Here is a 19004-nt window from a genome sequence, read left to right as displayed (position 1 = left end):
AAAAATTGACTTTTTTACTAAAAATTTTGTTGTTTATTTAGATTCATATTACTGTAGAAGAAAATTTTATTAAAAATTAAATGTTCAGTATGTATCTTTTTTTAAATTAACTAATAAAAATTTTAATTTTTAGTCTTCGCACTAAGAAACATGAATACATTAGAATGTGACTCTTTATAAAATTCAATTATTTATTAATTATTAAATTAAAATACTTTGAAAATTCGATTTGTTAAAAATTTTTTAATTACATTCTTTATCAAATTTAATTTAATTATTTTCAGTTAAATTTCACAAAATTTCTATTAATTCAATTATTCTTTTAAAATTCATTTACGTACTATATGTGAATTAGTGACTGATTTAGAGAACAGTATAAATATTTATAAAAATTGAAATAAAAAGCGATTTTTTAAAAACAAACTAAAATAATAAAACTTTTTTAATTTGGTGAAAAAATTACCGGTTTGACATAAAATTCCTGTCTTATTCCCGGTTTTTCACGGTTAGTAGACACCCTGTATTATCTTAAATAAATTTTTAGAAAAGTTTCGGTGCTGTGTGAGTTTAAACCAATTTTAATTGATTCATGTTGTCTATTACTGATGAATATTTATTGGTTAATTTAAGCTTAAACAGCTGGGAAGATCGATGCATGCGCGTATAAAATTATATGAGTATATATTTGAGGCATTCCATTTCATTGCCAATTCAAGGCAATTTTTAAATAAATATAATTTCTCCTATTTAAATAAACCAAGTCTCGCGTTCGTCCCCTTATAGCAGCCAGCCCTTCAATTGGATTTTGTTACTAGCAGTTTTGAAATATAAATTCTCGAACTTTATAATAGTAAAAAGCTTTTTTTTAAAAAATAGCGTAATTCTATAGAAAATTTGATTTGAATTTTGAATTTGAATTTGATTGAAATTTTTTATTTTTCTAAATATCTCAAAATCTCAGTGGATTTTGAGAAATTAATTTCATTTCTTCTCGAGTTATCAAGTCTAAAGGATTGTCAGTTTCAACAGTTTCTCTTTCTGGCGATGTACATTTTTCTAAAAAAAACTGTCAATTTTTATCAATTTTCTTTTTTATGTTCTTCCAATTTTTTTGTTTTTTTCGTTTTTCAGCACCACTTTCATATTCTCTTTTCGATAACATAACCTAAATTTATTTTAAGCGTACAATTAAACATATCAGTTATATAATAATAATCCCCACTGACACTTAGTTAAAAATGAAGAAAGGTGTTGACCATTTAATATTAAATTTTTCTCATTTAAATTTCATTTTTTACTCTATGAAAGAGTAAAGTATATTATTTAAAATGAAAATCATGTCACAATTTTTAGCAGAAAATTCAAAAGAAGTAATTTACAGTTTACTGACTTTTTTCTCCAATTTTTTCTCTTGTTACTTTAAAAATAATTTTTTATTGTGTCAAGTTTTTCCGGAGTCCCCCTGCAATGCAGGGTTTTGCTGTTATGCACGGAAAAAATTAGTTGCTGAAATTTTCCGCGACTTTGTAAAAGACTCTCGGATTTAGTGGAAAGTATTTAAATTTTTAAAATCACTGAGTTTTAAAAATCATATTAACAGGTTGCAGGAAAAATAAACTACATTCGAAGAGAATTTAGAAAAAGGATTCGAAACTTTCAGCGTCAGTCGCAGAAAATGAAAACACAGCCGGCGCGCGAACGATTTGGCGACAGTCGCGGAAATCTTGTTCTATATTAGTATTCTAAACTTTCATCGATAGTCGCGGAAAATGAAAAATTCGGCCGACCAATGAAAAAAAAAATTCTTTCAGTTCTTATTTATTTTATTCTTATTATGCCTTATATTTAATTACGCTCGTACATTTATACATAATCACGACACTTATCACATGTAATCGAACACTATTTAAACACTAATTTCCTACGTCAAACTAAATAACTAACACAAAGGGTACGGTCCCATGTTGAGCAGAAAACACAATGCAAAGCAGAATTTCGTGAGAGTGGAAAGGATAGTGATATCTGACTATCTCTCTTGCACTCACGAAATTCTGCTTTGCATTCTGTTTTCTGCTCAGCATGGGACTGCACCCTACACGCATATTACCCTATGCTTTCGCAGTTTCGCACGCTACAAATCTACTTTTTCATCGTCCTTATATATTAACCCTTAAACCGCACCCTGGGTGTGCGACACCCATATTCTAGCTTTTTACTCTAATATTTCGGTTAAATTCGTAAAAATTGAACATGTGTCGTTATTGGACGATACATTTTGTACTTAAGTTTATGTTCCGTGAGGGACATTAGTCTCCCAAGTGTCTTTGTGTATTTGATAACTTTATGAATTTGTCGGCGAAAAATTTCTGCTTGTTTGACACCCAGTTTTTGGTTTAGGGTAATTTCAGTAGTTTTAAAAAACTCTTTTTTAATTATTAAAATTAAATAAATCATTATGAAACTTATTTTCCTTCAAAATAGATGTACTGAGCTATATAAGATAATTTTTCCAAAAGATAATATCCTATTCCAGCTTGGAGAACATACTTAAAAGTCCCCGGGTGTCGCACACCCAGTGTGCGGTTTAAGGATGGATTCGGCAGTGTGCGGTTTAAGGGTTAAATAAAACATTTCTTTACCGCTTGCGAGAAAAAGTGCACGGAAAAAAAAGTTCACGAATCTCTCGTGAACTAGTATATCACTTTTGGATGGGACACAAAATTCTTGAAAATCAACAAACACAGTTCGTCAAAATTTCATCAACTCCTTCACTAAAAACATAGTACGGTTTCCGAACTTTTCGTCAAAGTTAACGAAAAATTCGTGAACTTTTAAAAAATGCTAAAAACAAGAAAAAATAATTTCCAGACACTACTTTTTTATAGTATTTCACTTTATTTGATAACTTGACGCCTATTACGCACCCAACTACACAGAATACACAATTTTATCGCCATTAAAATTCGTAATTCGCTTCACGGGATTCGAAACTAGTACCTATACCCTATAACATAATATTTCTAACAACTAACCGCCACGGCTAAATCTAGATACACTGTCCTTCGACAAACGAAACGATTAGCTTTGTCTGCTGTAAAACTCAGGACCGTGCAAGGGCGATTATCAATTCGCTCCCGTGAGGGGAAGGGGCCTTTCCCCACCATGCGGCCTTGTACCTAACTTCGGGGTTCGGAGCGAACGTAGCACAGCGGGGCGCCCGGTCCCTTAATCCCTCATTAAGCCATCCTTCCTTAATGAAAGTCTTTAAAAAATATAAATTTCTTAAATATAAACATTTTAAAGTTTTTTTTATTAAATTCAGATCCCTTATTTTATTACGAATCCATACATATGTTGTTTGCCTTAAAAATGTTAGTATTTAAAAAGTTTAAAATTTATTATTAACTGACTGATTGTAATTCTTAAGTTTTTTCAGAATTCAACTGAAGTAAAAAGTAGATTATACAGCCAGAGAAAATGTATATTTGCTTAAAAGTCAAATTTACTATGAATTTATTTGAGTGTCAGTTCATAATAAATTAAAATTTTTTTTAAATATTAACATTTTTAAGGCAAACAACATATGTATGGATTCGTAATAAAATAAGGGATCTGAATTTAATAAAAAACTTTAAAATGTTTATATTTAAGAAATTTATATTTTTTAAAGACTGTCATTAAGGAAGGATGACTTAATGAGGGATTAAGGGACCAGGCGCCCCGCTGTGCTACGTTCGCTCCGAACCCCGAACTCAGGTCCCTGGCCGCATGGTGGGAGAATGCCACTTCCCCTCACGGGAGCGAATCGATGACTGCCCCTTTTTCTACTTTGCACGGGGGCAGTCATCGATTCGCTCCGAACCCCGAACTCAGGTCCCTGGCCGCATGGTGGGAGAATGCCACTTCCCCTCACGGGAGCGAATCGATGACTGCCCCTTTTTCTACTTTGCACGGGGGCAGTCATCGATTCGCTCCCGTGAGGGGAAGTGGCATTCTCCCACCATGCGGCCAGGGACCTGAGTTCGGGGTTCGGAGCGAACGTAGCACAGCGGGGCGCCCGGTCCCTTAATCCCTCATTAAGCCATCCTTCCTTAATGACAGTGTTTAAAAAATATAAATTTCTCAAATATAAACATTTTTCAATTTTTTTTATTCAATTCAGATTCCTTGTTTTATTACGAATCCATACATATGTAGTTTGCCTTAAAAATTTTAGTATTTAAAAAGTTTAAAATTTATTATTAACTGACTGATTGTAATTCTTAAGTTTTTTCAGAATTCAACTGAAGTAAAAAGTAGATTATACAGCCAGAGAAAATATATATTTACTTGAAAGTCAAATTTACTATGAATTTATTTGAGTGTCAGTTCATAATAAATTAAAAGTTTTTTTAAATATTAACATTTTTAAGGCAAACAACATATGTATGGATTCGTAATAAAATAAGGGATCTGAATTTAATAAAAAAAACTTTAAAATGTTTATATTTGAGAAATTTATATTTTTTAAACACTGTCATTAAGGAAGGATGACTTAATGAGGGATTAAGAGACCAGGCGCCCCGCTGTGCTACGTTCGCTCCGAACCCCGAGCTCAGGCCCCTGGCCGCATGGTGGGAGAATGCCACTTCCCCTCACGGGAGCGAATCGATGACTGCCCTTGTACCTCTACTTTTGACGAACTACTCTTCCTTAACAGTTCATCAAAAATTCATTAACTTTGTTTCAGTTTTTCGTTGACGTTCGCCATTTCTAATCAAAAGTGAATGAAAATTTTGAAATTTTGTGTCCCATCCAAAAGTGATACACTAGTTCACGAGAGATTCGTGAACTTTTTTTTTCCGTGTGCAATATTTTGAAAATTATAAATCTCAAATATTTCTGCTCAACATATTCTAGAATTTTAAAGAGTATTTCAGTATGCGTTAAGGACTATTTTACACTTATTTCCATTTTATTATTTTTAATTTATCACATGTATAGAAGAATTATAATATTTAATGAAAATAATAATTAAACCAAACAAATTTTTTTCTGTTAATTACTGTAAAAACTTCTTTAACGATTAATAATTATATTTTATATTATTGTATGTTATTATGTTTTCAATTATTTTGAATAATATGATTTGATATATTATATATTATTATAATAACCAATAATAAATTATAATAATTCATAATAAACAATCCTAAAAATTTTGAATATAAAATATGTAAATAAATATTAAAATATAATTCTACAATTTCTATAAATTTATAATGTGCGTATTAAAAGTATTATTTACAATTAAATTATAATGAAATAAGCTCGAGAGTGATTATATTTTTTTAAGAAACAAAATATTCATTTAAAGTTGGTATTTAATTGTCACATATTATTTTTAATTTCTTACCGGATTTTCAAACTCCTCCATCGTAAAGGTGCGCGATACCGCAATGAAAATAGAAATAGTCACTTTCTCATTGAAAAATAGTGATACCTGTACAAACTGTTTTATTTTTTATAATTTTGTTATTTAATAATTGATTTGAAATCGCTAAGAAAAAAATAAAAATAAATAAATAAATAAAAAACAAATAAACAAAATTAAAAAAAAAATAAATAAAAATAAAATAAATAAAAATAAAAAATACGTAAACAAAGTCAGTCAAAATTATTTCACGTGACGTTTACTGCCTGAGAGTTTGCGCATTTTTTCTGCGCATCATTTTCCGCGACTCGTCGACAAAAATTTCTATCAAAGTGTTACAATAATTCTACGACTATTTTTCCGCTACTAGGTTTATAAAAAGTCCTCAACTTTTTTCAGAGAATTTCTGCTAAAAGCGAAGAGTATTTTAAAAAGTCCGTAAAGTTTTTTTCATATCCGAGAGTCTTCAATTAGTAGCTGAAAACTTCAGCGACTAATTTTTTCCGTGTGGAAGTTACGCCTCTGTCACTAATCGATAGAGCGAGTCCATATTACCTAAGAATAAACATTTTAAAAAATCTTTTAGTTCATATGATACATACAAGGAACTGATACAAACTCATTTCATTTAATATTATATCAGCATTGCACTTGAAATGTAAATAGTGACTTTCTTCATCAGTATTGCAGTGTTAAACCCAAGACTTTTAAATTAAATTATATTAATTTATATTGTTTCTACATGAAGTATTTTATACCCACAAAGCACAGTATTTTTCTGCAAGTTTGCTGCAAGTTTTCCATGCAAAGTTCGCAAGTTTGCATCCAAGTTTGCAGCAAACTTGCATACAAATAAAAATGTCACCCTCTTGGCAAGTTTGCAATGAAAACTTGAGGAAAATTTGCAGCAAACTTTCTAAAATACAGTGAGTTCTCGCGAGTCGTTCAACTCACGAGTCGTTCAAACTCGCCAGTCGTTCAACAGCTGATCAGTGTCCGATTCACGAGTCGTTCAATTTCTAGCATGCGCGCGCCGGTGCTCAGTGCTGTGTAATTTAAACGGACCAAAGTCATTGAATATTGTGTCTTTCGGGGCGATAAATATGTTTCACACATCCCTGAAATCGCCTTGGAGGCGTGGCTTATGCGTTGAACGACTCGTGAGTTTTATGATCTTGAAAATTTTCGAGAATTGAACGACTCGCGAGAACTCACTGTACCTAAAAAATTTAAAAAAAATTTTTTTTTCAAATTGCATATATTTTGATGAACGATGCCTTCCCTGCAGGGAAGGTGACTAAAATATAGTGCGCAGCTCTAGATGTCATAGTAAACTACTGCGCATACATTTAAGTTTTTGCTATTTGGCGCAAGTTTGCTGCAAACTTGCAGTGCAACCTTGCCAAGTGGGTGACATTTTTATATTTATGCAAGTTTGCTGCAAACTTGCAATGCAAACTTGCGAAATTTGCATGGAAAACTTGCAGCAAACTTGCAGAAAATGTCTGTGCTTTGTGGGTATATTTATTATTCAATTTTATAATTAAAATTTTTTTTAGGTACATCATTATGGAGAGAAATTAAATAACACCAAATAGAATAAGATTCAAAGTATTGTAATCAATTTTGTTCTAAAATATTTTTATTCTATTATTATTAACATTATTGATTTTAAAATTCTTTATTCAAAGTATGAAAAATACTAAGACTGATTCATTTACATTAAATTGTAATTATAGATTATATATAGCTACATCTATATAAATTGATCTTGATCAAAAATTTGAGTCTTACTTCAAAAATTGGACAATTTTCTTGTGCACGTTTCAACAAATGTAGTTTTTATAAAATTCGTTATTTTTTACGAGGACGACCACTCCGTTGCATAAAACATCCTTTAAAGGAATTCAGTCTAACATCTATCTCTCCTTCTTCTAACTGGAAAAATTGTTTAGTTTAAAAAGAGTAACAATTTTACTTTTAAATTGTACAAAATAAAAAAAAAATGGTTTTAATATTTACTTGATCGAACAAATAAATTTCTTTATAACATGAAGGTGATACACATTCTCGAATACAACGTATTTTTGATACTGCACTCCTTTGTTGTGAAACTCCTTTGCAAGCTCCACTTTCCTCACAAGCCTGCTCAAATTCTCTGAATAACAGCTCCTGAAGACAAAAATAAAGATAAACAAATTATTAGTTTTAAATGTTTTAATAAATATTTCCTACTTACGTGCATTAAATTACCGATGGTAAATATGAGGCTCCGCGGCTTTCGATCATCGACGTTAGGGGCCGTTCATAAACTACGTCACACTATTTTGCATAATTTTTCCATCCCCCCTACCCACGTCACAAATTTTACATGCTTTAGCGCCATTTTTTCTACAGAACGTCACAAAAAATGAATTCCACCCCTCCCTCACAGGCGTGACGTAGTTTATGAACGGCCCCTTAAGCACCCTTGAGTACGGTTAGTACTTGGTTGGGTTATGCTCCAGATTACTTCAGTGGTGCTCACTTTAATTTTTCAACGTGGTTTCTGTTATTATTTCAATGACGTGTTGTAATTAGTTACTTCCGTAAGTTCTTAATTTTCATTGTTTACAATTTTTTGAACCAATGAAAATTAAGAGCTTACCGAAGTAACCAATTACAACATATGTTACTTAAATAATAACAGAAACCAAAATCATAAATTAATGGGAGTACCACTGAAATAATCTGGAAACTCCTATTTTAGTTTGATAACCATTTGAAGAGAAATATTTTCTTGGATCAAGAACACCGGCATTGTCTTAAGCAAAAAAAGTTTCGTAACGAATGAATAAAACGATTTAATTCAAGAAACAAAAATTCTCCAGATAATATTTTATTATTTTGCTTAAGAACATAATGTTCTTGATTGAATACTTTTTGATACTTCAGATAAATAAAATATTTGGTTGAAACAATAACATATTTACTTCCGCCAAATAATGCATTATTATAATTCAAGAACTCCGTTCAATGCTATAATAAGGGGTCGTTCATAAACTATACGTTACACTCCTAGGGGTGGGGGGGGGTGTCAAGCTGTGTGTGACGAAGTGTGGAAAAAAATTTTTGTTGTATGTAGAAAATGTGACGAAGGGGGGAGGGGGTAAAAATCAGTCTGAAAAAGCGTGACATAGTTTGTGAAGACCCCTAACTACTTGGCACAAAAAAATAAATTTCTCTCTTCAAATATATACGGGATTGATTCAAGTAAATTATGTCAAGTAAACACAGCAAGGTAGTCTTAAATTCAGATGCAACGTTTTTCAAACAGCAAATGCTGAACTTACGCAATGGGTTTTGGTTAATTTCACAATGAAGCAGGCAGCGCTGAATTTAAGACTAATTTTAAATTAAGATTTACCTCTTTACTGTGTGTTAACAAAAACACATCACTTTTTGCTAAAATAAATATTCCTTTGCACAGTGGCCAATTTAACGAAAAACTTAGTCAAAATTCGAAAAAGAAACTATTGCAACGAAACAAAAACCAATATAGCGGACTCAAAAAGGCAGTCCATTTTTTAAAAAACCTATTTAAAATTCGAAAAATGAAACGATTACAAACAAACTTTGTGTATATGTCATAGGCCGATAGACAATTAGCCTAGACGATTTGCTAATGGCCGACCAGTAGATGAATTTAGGCCATTAAAAGAATAAGTCGTTAAAGGCCGGCCATTAGCTAAATGCTTAGGCTTGTAGCTAATTGCCTGAATAGTCTATCGGCCTGACACATGTTTTTTGGGATGCTGGTTTCAAATTTCACATTATTTTTTGAAAATTCAATATATATATACAAAACAATATTGATGATCACATAAAAAATGGACATAGTAGTTTATTTTAATTTTTAAGCACAATTTTTATGTTCAAAATTATATCTTTGAAATTCGGGCAAATTTGTATTGTTATTTCTAGTAATTACACGGAAAAAATGTTCTGTTTAACCTACAACGTCAAATTGGTTAATAGATAAAACGGAGAAATTGTGCTGTCTTCTACAAAATCTTGTGTTTCGCAGGCTGATTTGTAGCACACACAAATTTTGATTTTTATAGTATATTAAGAAGAAGAGAAAGACCGAGTAAGATTTTTCTAAACAAATAACAGTAAAAAAATTTTAATTTTGTTTGTGATAAAAACTTCAATTGAAAATAAAAAAATAAGATAAATGAATAAGCAATCAATTAAATTAATTTTTTTTTGAAAATTAGGTAATATTAATTTATTAAATAAAAATTTCTTTAAAAGATTTACGATGAAAATAAAAATCTTACAATAACTTAATAGAAGAAATAAATGAATTGCTATAATTGATAAGACTAATTTCCCAAAAGTAAAGATAATCTTATTTTCAGTAAATAAAAAATATACAATTGGATATGTTTTGAAATGGTATAGTAAACATGTAAATTTTAAAAGATGAAGTCAAAATAGCAAAAATAAAACTAAATTTAAATTATTTTTAAAACTTACATTTTTAGACGTTTCCTTATATGGATATTCAGGGAATATAAATGTTTTTGCTTCTTGTAAGTTACAAAATTGTAGAGCGACCAGAACAAATCCGAGTACGTTCACCCTGTCAGGCGCCATTTTTGCTATCCCCAATCAATATCCTTCATACTGAAGTTTATTATTTTCATTTACCACATAAGGAAAAAACTTTTTAAATGCGACTTATTTAATTTAGAAGTAAAAAATAATGATTATTTTAATTTAATAAATTGTACGTAGAATGCAGCGATATTGTCAACATTTATTTTATATTATTTTTGCAAGTTTAGGGTTTGTTTAGAAATACTTTTGAAGTTTTTAAGGTTTAATTCTATAAATCCAATTTATCAAAAACATAATTAAGACTAGTAAGTTAAAATTCGAAAAATATGTCAAATAAATAAGAAGAATTTTAAATTTCTCGATGATAAGATAGGAAGACTACCTTATCATATTGTTTAACTTTAAATTGTAAAGAAAATTCTAACTGCTAAGAAACATGACTACTAATCCTGACAAAATAACATTTCTTTTATACATTGTAATCTTTTTCCTATCTAAGTCTTAAAATATTTTTAACCCCTTCACAGTCGAGTCCTTTCTTAAAAAAGACATGGAGTGGAAAGGTCGAATGTATCGAAAAGTATCGAAGTAAAGAATGGGCAATGAGAATGTAAAATCTTAATAGAAGGGTGTTTTTAAAATTGTTTGTACATGTGAAGGTGGCGCTGCAGTCGTATGTTATTTAAAAAGAGCGCGAATATATAAATTTTATTTTTGTTAAGAGAAAGTACTCATAATAAATCTTATTTTGCATTGTCAAAAAAAACGTCAACATTTCAAATATAAATAAGCAAATTATTAACTGAAAAAATTTGAATATTATTATTAATGAAATAATGGACTCGGACAATGGACATATTAAAACTAGCACCGTAGACGGCCGCTTGCGGCCGTCGGAGGAGCTAGTGAAAATAAAGTTTTTGTGCCATAAGTGTTCAAAAAAAATTTTTTTTTAAATCATGATATTGTCATATTATATGTTTTTGAGGTCACTGATTCAAAATCCGTGATCGAAAAGTCAAAATTCAAAATGGTGGCTTCAAAATATTGACCAAAAAAATTGAAAAGTTAACGAATTCGTTAACTTAAAAATTTTTTTTTGTCGCCTTTTTAAAGCTGCCATTTTAAATTTTAAATTTTTGACCACAGATTTGGAATCAGCGACCTCGAAAACCCCCGAGTATCACAGAAAAAACTCGGACTCATTTTTGTTGCAACTCAAAATGAGTCTATGTTAAATGACATAGAACGTGGCGCCATCTGCGAGGTTCATTTTTGTTGCAGCTCATAATGAGTCACTTTTACGACTCATTTTGAGTTCAGTTTTTCTCTGTGTAGGCATTTTAAAGCATTTTCAGACAGATCCGTTAACTTAAAAATTTTTTTGGGCGCCATTTTGAATTTTGAATTTTTGACAACGGATTTGGATTCAGCGACCCCGAAAACCCCCGAGTAAGGATTTTTAGCCAGATTCGTTAACTTTTAAATGTCTTTTTTTTATGGCCCTATAGAGCCCATGGACATACAGGGCCCGACATTTTTATGGCTCTATAGAGCCCACTGACAGTGAAGGGGTTAAGAATGTACGAAAATAATTTTTTTAATTTGAATTTCTTATTTCTACGTACAATATTTACAAACAACTGTAGTAAACTTAGAAAGATCGTGTTAAAAAATTACTATAGTCGTTTGTAAATAATCAAGGAAATAATGAAATAACTTATTAAAAGACATACACTGCAAAAACAGGTGTCTATATTTGAGACACTTTTGTCCTCATTTGTAAGACGTTTTGGGATGTCTTTCAGGAAGACGTTAAAAGTGACTATTTTGGAGACGTTTAAAGTGTCTTCATTCAGATGAAATTTCTGCTTGAATCGATACATAACCTAAAAATGCATGTATGCATTGATATTGCGCGGGAAACTTTCATAGAGACGAGGCAAGACGAATATTACCGAAGATACTCGAATACACAAAATGTCTTTTATTCAAAGTGTCTTACTTCGAAAACGTCTTAAATTAGCAAAAATGACTTAAATGTAGACACTTTTACCGTCTACATTATATGTCTTAAATTACACTGCAAAAAGAAGTATCTTATTTAAGATGTTTTGGTAGTCATTTCTAAGATGTTATTGTAGTCACTTTTTAGTCATTTAAAATATCTTAATTTAAGATACTAAAAGCATCTTCGTACATATTTTCAGCATATTTTTCGGGAAAAAAGTTTTGAGGTTAACTATGGGCTTATATGTAAGACATTTTATGTATCTTAGTTTTTAGTAACTTAAATTTTTTTCGCATCTTACAATTCACAAGTATCTTATCGCTAAACATCTTATTGAGACAGAAACATCTTAATTTAAGATACTTTAAAAAACTTACAGAAGTATCTTACTTTTTTAAGATAGAAGAAATATCTAAGACGTATAAAACATCTTAAAAATCAGTAAGATACTTTAGAAAACATCTTATTTTAAGATGTAAGATACCATTTTTCCATCTTACATCTTATTTTAAGATATCAAATAAGACACTTATTTTTGCAGTGTATAAGCACTGAAAGTGACTTGTTTACATTTGTAAGACGCAAGAAGTGTCTCAAATTTTTAGACACTTTGCATGAAAGACAGATGAATTAGTCATTTATTCCAGACTAGACGTTTTCAAAACGACTAATGTCTTAAAATAAGACGTTTCGAAGACGCTAGTTTTTGCAGTGTAGATTGTCAAATTTCTGGAATAAAATATGACCAGGCTGATACCCCTATATTTCCTATATTTCCTATATTTTTATACAGTGATACCCCTATATTTCCCTCTATTTTAAAAAATTACCCTTTTCTTCTAATATATCAGTATTCCCCTTTACCCCTATTATTTACTCCTTTTCTCTATTTTGTATTGCATACGATACGACTGTCACACTTTAAAAAAATTTTAAGAATACACAACATGTAAGAAATCTTCTTCTATATAAATAAAATCAGACTTTTGTGTTTAGAATTTGAAATAATTCACGTTTAGTTTTTCTTTTCGAGTAGTAAGAATTCCAAAAGTGCCAATAAAAAAATGATGTTCGTATGTCTGTGCGCAATATTTTATCCGGGATAAACACAAAGACTACTTGACCGATTAAAACGAAACTTTACAGTCTCTTATGTATTATAGTCTAACTTAAAATCTTAGCCATATCCGATTGAAATTAAACCCGTGTAGAAACTGCTGTAAATTGCCTTATTAATATTACGGCTTCTGTAAGGTCCCTATAAGGTTGCCTTACTATCTAATTTCCCAATCTAGCCTTATAAGGACTCTAAAATTTCCCTTTCAGGTGATACCGGTCACGGTGTGGATGACACGGTCAAAGGGTGCGAAACAAGAAAAACCGATTATACTTGGGTAGAAAGAAAATAGTTACGCAAAAAGGTTGTTACCCGGTACCCAGATAGCACAATACTTTGTAGGAACTTAGCAGGAAACTATCCGCGTTAAGTTCCGAACTTAACGCGGTTAAGTTCCTGCTAAGTTCCCTGAACTTTTAAATGTCCTCCGGTTTAAACTTAACGGTGTTAGCTTCCTGGAAATTATCGATATAAATTTGCTGAAAAATTGCAATGTATATTTTGTGAAAAATAGAAATTTAAGTTTAAAGAAAGTTTTCTGTGTAACTTTCCATAAAACTAGCTCTACTAAGTTCCCTAAAAAATGATAAGCAATTTTCCCCAAAAATAGAAATGTAAGTTTTCAGGAAACGTAATTGATTAAGTTAAAGAATATAATATATGCTATTATATAATTATAAAATTTTACACTTGGAAAATTAATATGTATTTATTACTTATTAACCCATTAACAATAATAATAATAATAATAATAATAATAATAATAATGAATTTATTATAATTATTTTTTTGTTGACAAAATTAATTATTACCTAATAATAAACACCATTATTAATTTCAATGAAAAAATAATTTTAAAAAATTATTTTACAACTTGCTCTTATCTATTTAATTTATTACTACCTGAATTAAGTTTAGATTTCTAACAACAATTTATTGCGAAACAAATGTTTTTTTAAAATAAAATTTGGGGGAAGTGGGAATTGAACCCTAGTTTGCAGAACAGAAATCGAGAACCTAACCACTAACCTAAACGACCATCTAAATACAGGAAACAAAAATCTTCCACGCTTGATGCGCATACCAAGCAGATTGCGCGGGAAAATTTGAAAATGATTTCATTCAATGTAACACGAATAACTTTGTATATAGTTACTTAATATTTATTATATGATTTGTTAATTAAAACTTCATAATATAAATTAATTTTAAAACATTTCTATAAACAAAATTAGAAAATAATTCGGGTGCATGATTTTTCCCCAAAACCCAAAATATCGAAAACCCAATAAATCGAATATCAAAAAGTCGAATAGACATAACCGCGAAAACTTAAATTATCCAATGTTTATTTAATCGAAAAATTAAATGTTCGAATGTTTATTTAATAGAAAAAGTAAATGTTCGAATGTTTAATTAAACGAAAACCTAAAAATTCGAATTTCTATTTAGTCGAAAAACTAAAAGTGCGAATGTTTATTATATCGAAAAACCAAATGTTCGAATGTTTATTTGGTCGAAAAACCAAAACTTCGAATATTTATTTAATCGAAAAAATAAAAATTCGAATGTTTATTTAATCGAAAAACTAAAATTTCGAATTTCTATTTAATCGAAAAACTAAAAGTTCGAATGTTTATTTAATCGAAAAAATAAAAGTTCGAATGTTTATTTAATCGAAAAACTAAGATTTCGAATGTTCATTTAATCGAAAAACTAAAAGTTCGAATGCTTATTTAATCGAAAAACTAAATGCTCGAATGTTTATTTGGTCGAAAAACTAAAAGTTCGAATGTTTATTTAATCGAAAAACTAAAAGTTCGAATTTCTATTTAATCGAAAAACTAAAAGTTCGAATGTTTATTTGGTCGAAAAACCAAAACTTCAAATGTTTATTTAATCGAAAAACTAAAATTTCGAATGTTTATTTAATTGAAAAACTAAAATTTCGAATGTTTATTTAATCGAAAAACTAAAATTTCGAATGTTTATTTAATCGAAAAAATAAAAGTTCGAATGTTTATTTAATCGAAAAACTAAAATTTCGAATGTTTATTTAATCGAAAAAATAAAAGTTCGAATGTTTATTTAATCGAACAACTAAATGTTAGAATTTTGATTTGATCGAATCACCAACTATAAGAATGCACAAAAGATCGAAGTTTTTTTGACATGCGAGTTAGTATCTATGTTGTCTGTTAACATAGTTCCAATTGGACAATTTTATAGGGTTTTTTTTCGGCGCGAAATTTAAAATCATTTTGAAAATAAAGTTTTTAAAGAATAAACAAGTAAATGTTTTGTATTGAAAATAATTAATTTTTTAGTGTTAAAAATTTATTTAATTGCAAATTTGAAGAATAATTTAAATTTCAATAACAAATTTAATAAAATAAATCAACTTTGAATTAAAAATAATAAAAATTGTAAAATAAGAAAATTATTTAATATTTTGTGTTTAAAAAAATTATTCTTACTATTTACTTAATTACTATATTAACAAAATTTATGAAATTCTCATTGTTTTTTTAATAACATATTTCCGGAAATTGAAACATCTTTAAAAAAAGGAACTTAACATCATTTTAAATTTTTTTTTAGAAATTTCATTAAAATAAGTATTATTAAAATAATAATTAAAAATATTATTAATTAATCTTTGGATTTCATAAAAATTATTGCACAGTCCTTAAAAAGAGAGTAAATAAAATTTTTTTTAAATATGATTTTTGTCAAAATATTTCATTAAAAATCTTCAAGAAATTTGATTACTTATTTAAATTGTCAAAAATTAACTAACAATTTTTTATGGTCTTTAAAAATGCTCATAATATGTTACAAAGTATACACGAATTTGTTAATTGAACAAAACATTTATTTAAAAAAGCTACAATTTTATTATTATAATTTAGAAAAAACAATTCTCAAACGGCCTTTTATAAATTACTTAGAATTTCAATTTCTTTTTAAATTATTTAAATAAAGTTCTTTAACCCGTTGCCTGTTTGCGACCCAACGTTGGGTCGTGAAAAAAGTTGGCCCAGACTGTTTGCGACCCAACGTTGGGTCGTGAAAGTTTTAGCAAAATATAGAAATTTGTTATTTAAATAATAAAATAAATTCTTTTATATCATTATTCACATACTATAGGTATCAATGATGCTAGAAAAAGTAATAAATAAATAATTGTTTATTATTTTTAAGTAATATAACAATTTAAAAGATTTTGATGGACATTTTGGGGCAATAAAATGAATATTTTTCCAAACAGCGAAGGGGTTAAAAATTTAATGTCAATAATACTGCTGTCTAATTAAATTGCTTGCAATTCTCATTTTGTTTACACAAAATCAAAAGTCGCTTACGAGCTATGCGAACTCTGATTTTATGAACAATACAAATTACTAAGTTTACACTACGAAAAATACAATTAACAGCCTTTTCATTTTCTTAAAATTACGTAGAAATTCACAATAGTATATGTTTTTATTTTTACTTTTTAACACTATTTAAATAAAGTTCTTTAAAAATTTAATGTCAATAATACTGCTGTCTAATTACACTGGGTAACAAAAAAATGACCATGTCGTGTTTATTTAAAAATTTTTGTGTTTATTGAAACTTTGGGTGTCAATAAACAAAAAAATACCAAAAAAAATTTTTTAATTTATTCAGACCCCTAAAAAGGGGGGTTGAATTATAAAAAAACGGTGTTTTTTGAATTTTTTGAAGACCTGTAAAAAGAAAATGGGAAGACATAAAAAGCTCTAATATGGCTTAAAAGAAAGCTGAAACCTTTATCTTTAAGAAGCAAAACTGAAAAGTAATGTAAAAAATTCAGGGAACCTGTATTTATCGAGTAACCCCCTAATGTATCATACATTCTGGTAAAAATGACTGGGAATCTGAGCATATCAATTTTCATAATCGGATTGGCTTCAAATTTGTTACTCAGGGGTTTTTGGGGTCGCTGATTACGAATCCGAAGTCAGACTTCAAAATTTCAAAATGGAGACTTTAACATGGCGGATTCAACCAAATCCGAACGCCTTTCAACATTTTATTCGCTTTGTTGAAGCCGCCATTTTGAATTTTGGAAATCTAACTTCGGATTCGTAATCACCCTACTAAAAATAAAATCAGGAATGGTCAGACAAATGGTCAGGCCGCCTGACTACTTTAATCCAGTTTTCTTACGATTCTGGATGGATCTCGTCAGAAATCTATCACAACTGATCAGGAGGAAGTTTAAAGTGGTCACAAGTTTGCTACTATCCCCTCCTCTTTGTTGACCCCGCCCATAATTGGTGACTATTTGAGACCATTTATATCTCATTTTTGACCATATTTTTAAGCCACTTCTGTTTTATTCATTTAAACAATATGCAAAAAGTTGCAACAAATTAATTTTAAAAAATATATTTTATTAATTAATATCAGTTTGTTTACATACGGAACAACTTGAAACTAATTGCCGGAATTAAATTAAAATTTGGACCCTACGGGGATCGAACCCCGACGCATGACCTAACCTAGTGCCTAAACTAACTGCCCTAACGACTGCGACTACCGAACCGACTTACATATTTCTGGATTCAACTGTCTATATAAAGAGCAACTGTAAAATAGTAAAATTCAATTACCAATATTATCAATAAATCAGAATAAACTGTTAAATAATTTTTATTAATTAATTATATTTCAATTTAGTCATAATAGGTTATGTGAATTAATAAAAATTAACATTATTAATTGAATCAATAATAAATTAAGTCTTAACTTTACAATTTGTAATGTTTCATAAACTATAATACGAATACAGATTAATAATAATTATTATTATATCTGCATTTAAAATGAATTTAGTATTGAATATTAATTTAATTTAACATTATAATTTATAATAATAATAAATTATTAATGCAATATTGAAATTTTTATAAATTTTAAATTTAAATTATTAATAATCATTATAGTAAGAAATTATTCCAATAATGATTAATAATAATTTAAATATAACTGTATTTCAATTATAATGCAAATACTTCTCATAATAAGTACTGACTGGTATAGTAAATTACTAATATTATGGAACAAAATTTATTATTAATTAACTATATTAAATAATTACAAGTAAATATACATATATTAAATTAATATATTATAAATATACATTAAATAAATATATTAAATAATGTTAAAAGAACGGTCCGAATGTTTTGATTTATTTACCTACTTTTGCTGTATAATTAATTCAATAATTATACCAATTTGAAAAATGAGAACTTTTGTTAAGTTAAAAGAACAATTTTTATAATAGAATAATGTATTCTGAAATGTAAAAAATAAATTTGAAAGATTTTATATGTATATATAAATTTTCATGAGACTTTACCAAAATTAGAAAGATGTACCAAAATTTTTATAGGTTATGTGTTCACACATTTCAGAAATAGTAAAGAATTTCAGAAATGGTCAGGAATTTTAGAAATGGTCACAGCTTCGAAAATGGTGGGAGTAAAGTGGGAGGAGCTTGGAAAGTATTTGGTTAGGAATGGTGAGAAACGTTCGAAGACGTCAGAAGTGGTGAGACTGTTCAGGAATGTTCAGAAATTCTGACCATTCATGACGATTCCTGATTTTATTTTTAGTAGGGCAGTGATCCCAAAAACCCCCGAATAACAAATTTGAAGCCAATCCGATTATGAAAAATTGATATGCTTAGATTCCCAGTCATTTTTACCAGAATGTATGATACATTAGGGGGGGGGGTAGTCGGTAAATACAGGTTCCCTGCAATTTTTACATAACTTTTCAGTTTTGGTTCTAAAAGATAAAGGTTTGAGCTCTCTTTTAAG

The 19004-nt window shown here is 29.0% G+C and overlaps 2 protein-coding genes across 3 annotated transcripts in view; one reads left to right on the top strand and one right to left on the bottom strand.

Moving 5' to 3' along the window:
- Positions 1-7011, top strand: part of LOC122503415 — a 55286-nt gene extending 48275 nt beyond the window's left edge. Inside the window, exon 4 of the mRNA XM_043613941.1 lies at positions 6973-7011. Within this exon, the coding sequence (XP_043469876.1) occupies positions 6973-7011 (39 nt within the window). The remainder of the gene's footprint in view (positions 1-6972) is intronic.
- On the bottom strand, positions 5610-10191 carry LOC122503424. Of its 2 annotated transcripts, XR_006301744.1 has the most exons (4): positions 9935-10191; positions 7436-7585; positions 7208-7351; positions 5610-5968 (listed from the first exon to the last, which is right to left on the bottom strand). XR_006301744.1 is itself a non-coding variant. In XM_043613957.1 (3 exons), the coding sequence occupies exons 1-3, from the start codon at positions 10052-10054 to the stop codon at positions 7268-7270; spliced, it is 354 nt and encodes a 117-aa protein (XP_043469892.1). In that variant the 5' UTR covers positions 10055-10188; the 3' UTR covers positions 7051-7267. The 2 variants fall into 2 exon arrangements, 1 of the variants encoding a protein (XP_043469892.1); XM_043613957.1 differs by lacking the exon at positions 5610-5968 and having other exon boundaries at positions 7051-7351; positions 9935-10188.
- Between the last annotated feature and the right edge of the window lie 8813 nt (positions 10192-19004).

The sequence above is a fragment of the Leptopilina heterotoma genome, unplaced genomic scaffold (assembly GCF_015476425.1).
Source record: "Leptopilina heterotoma isolate Lh14 unplaced genomic scaffold, ASM1547642v1 Lhet_260, whole genome shotgun sequence".
Taxonomy (NCBI): domain Eukaryota; kingdom Metazoa; phylum Arthropoda; class Insecta; order Hymenoptera; family Figitidae; genus Leptopilina; species Leptopilina heterotoma.
Note: the sequence above shows the minus strand (reverse complement) of the source record. Positions and strands in the feature narration are given on the sequence as shown.

What these genes read in the sequence shown, in the direction of transcription:
- LOC122503424 (XM_043613957.1), bottom strand. Translation starts at nt 10,054, where the DNA reads ATGGCGCCTGACAGGGTGAACGTACTCGGATTTGTTCTGGTCGCTCTA. An exon ending in ATAAGGAAACGTCTAAAAAT is followed by an intron (nt 7,586 to 9,934) that starts GTAAGTTTTAAA and finishes TTTTGTCTTCAG; the next exon opens with GAGCTGTTATTCAGAGAATT. An exon ending in AAATTTATTTGTTCGATCAA is followed by an intron (nt 7,352 to 7,435) that starts GTAAATATTAAA and finishes CAATTTTTCCAG; the next exon opens with TTAGAAGAAGGAGAGATAGA.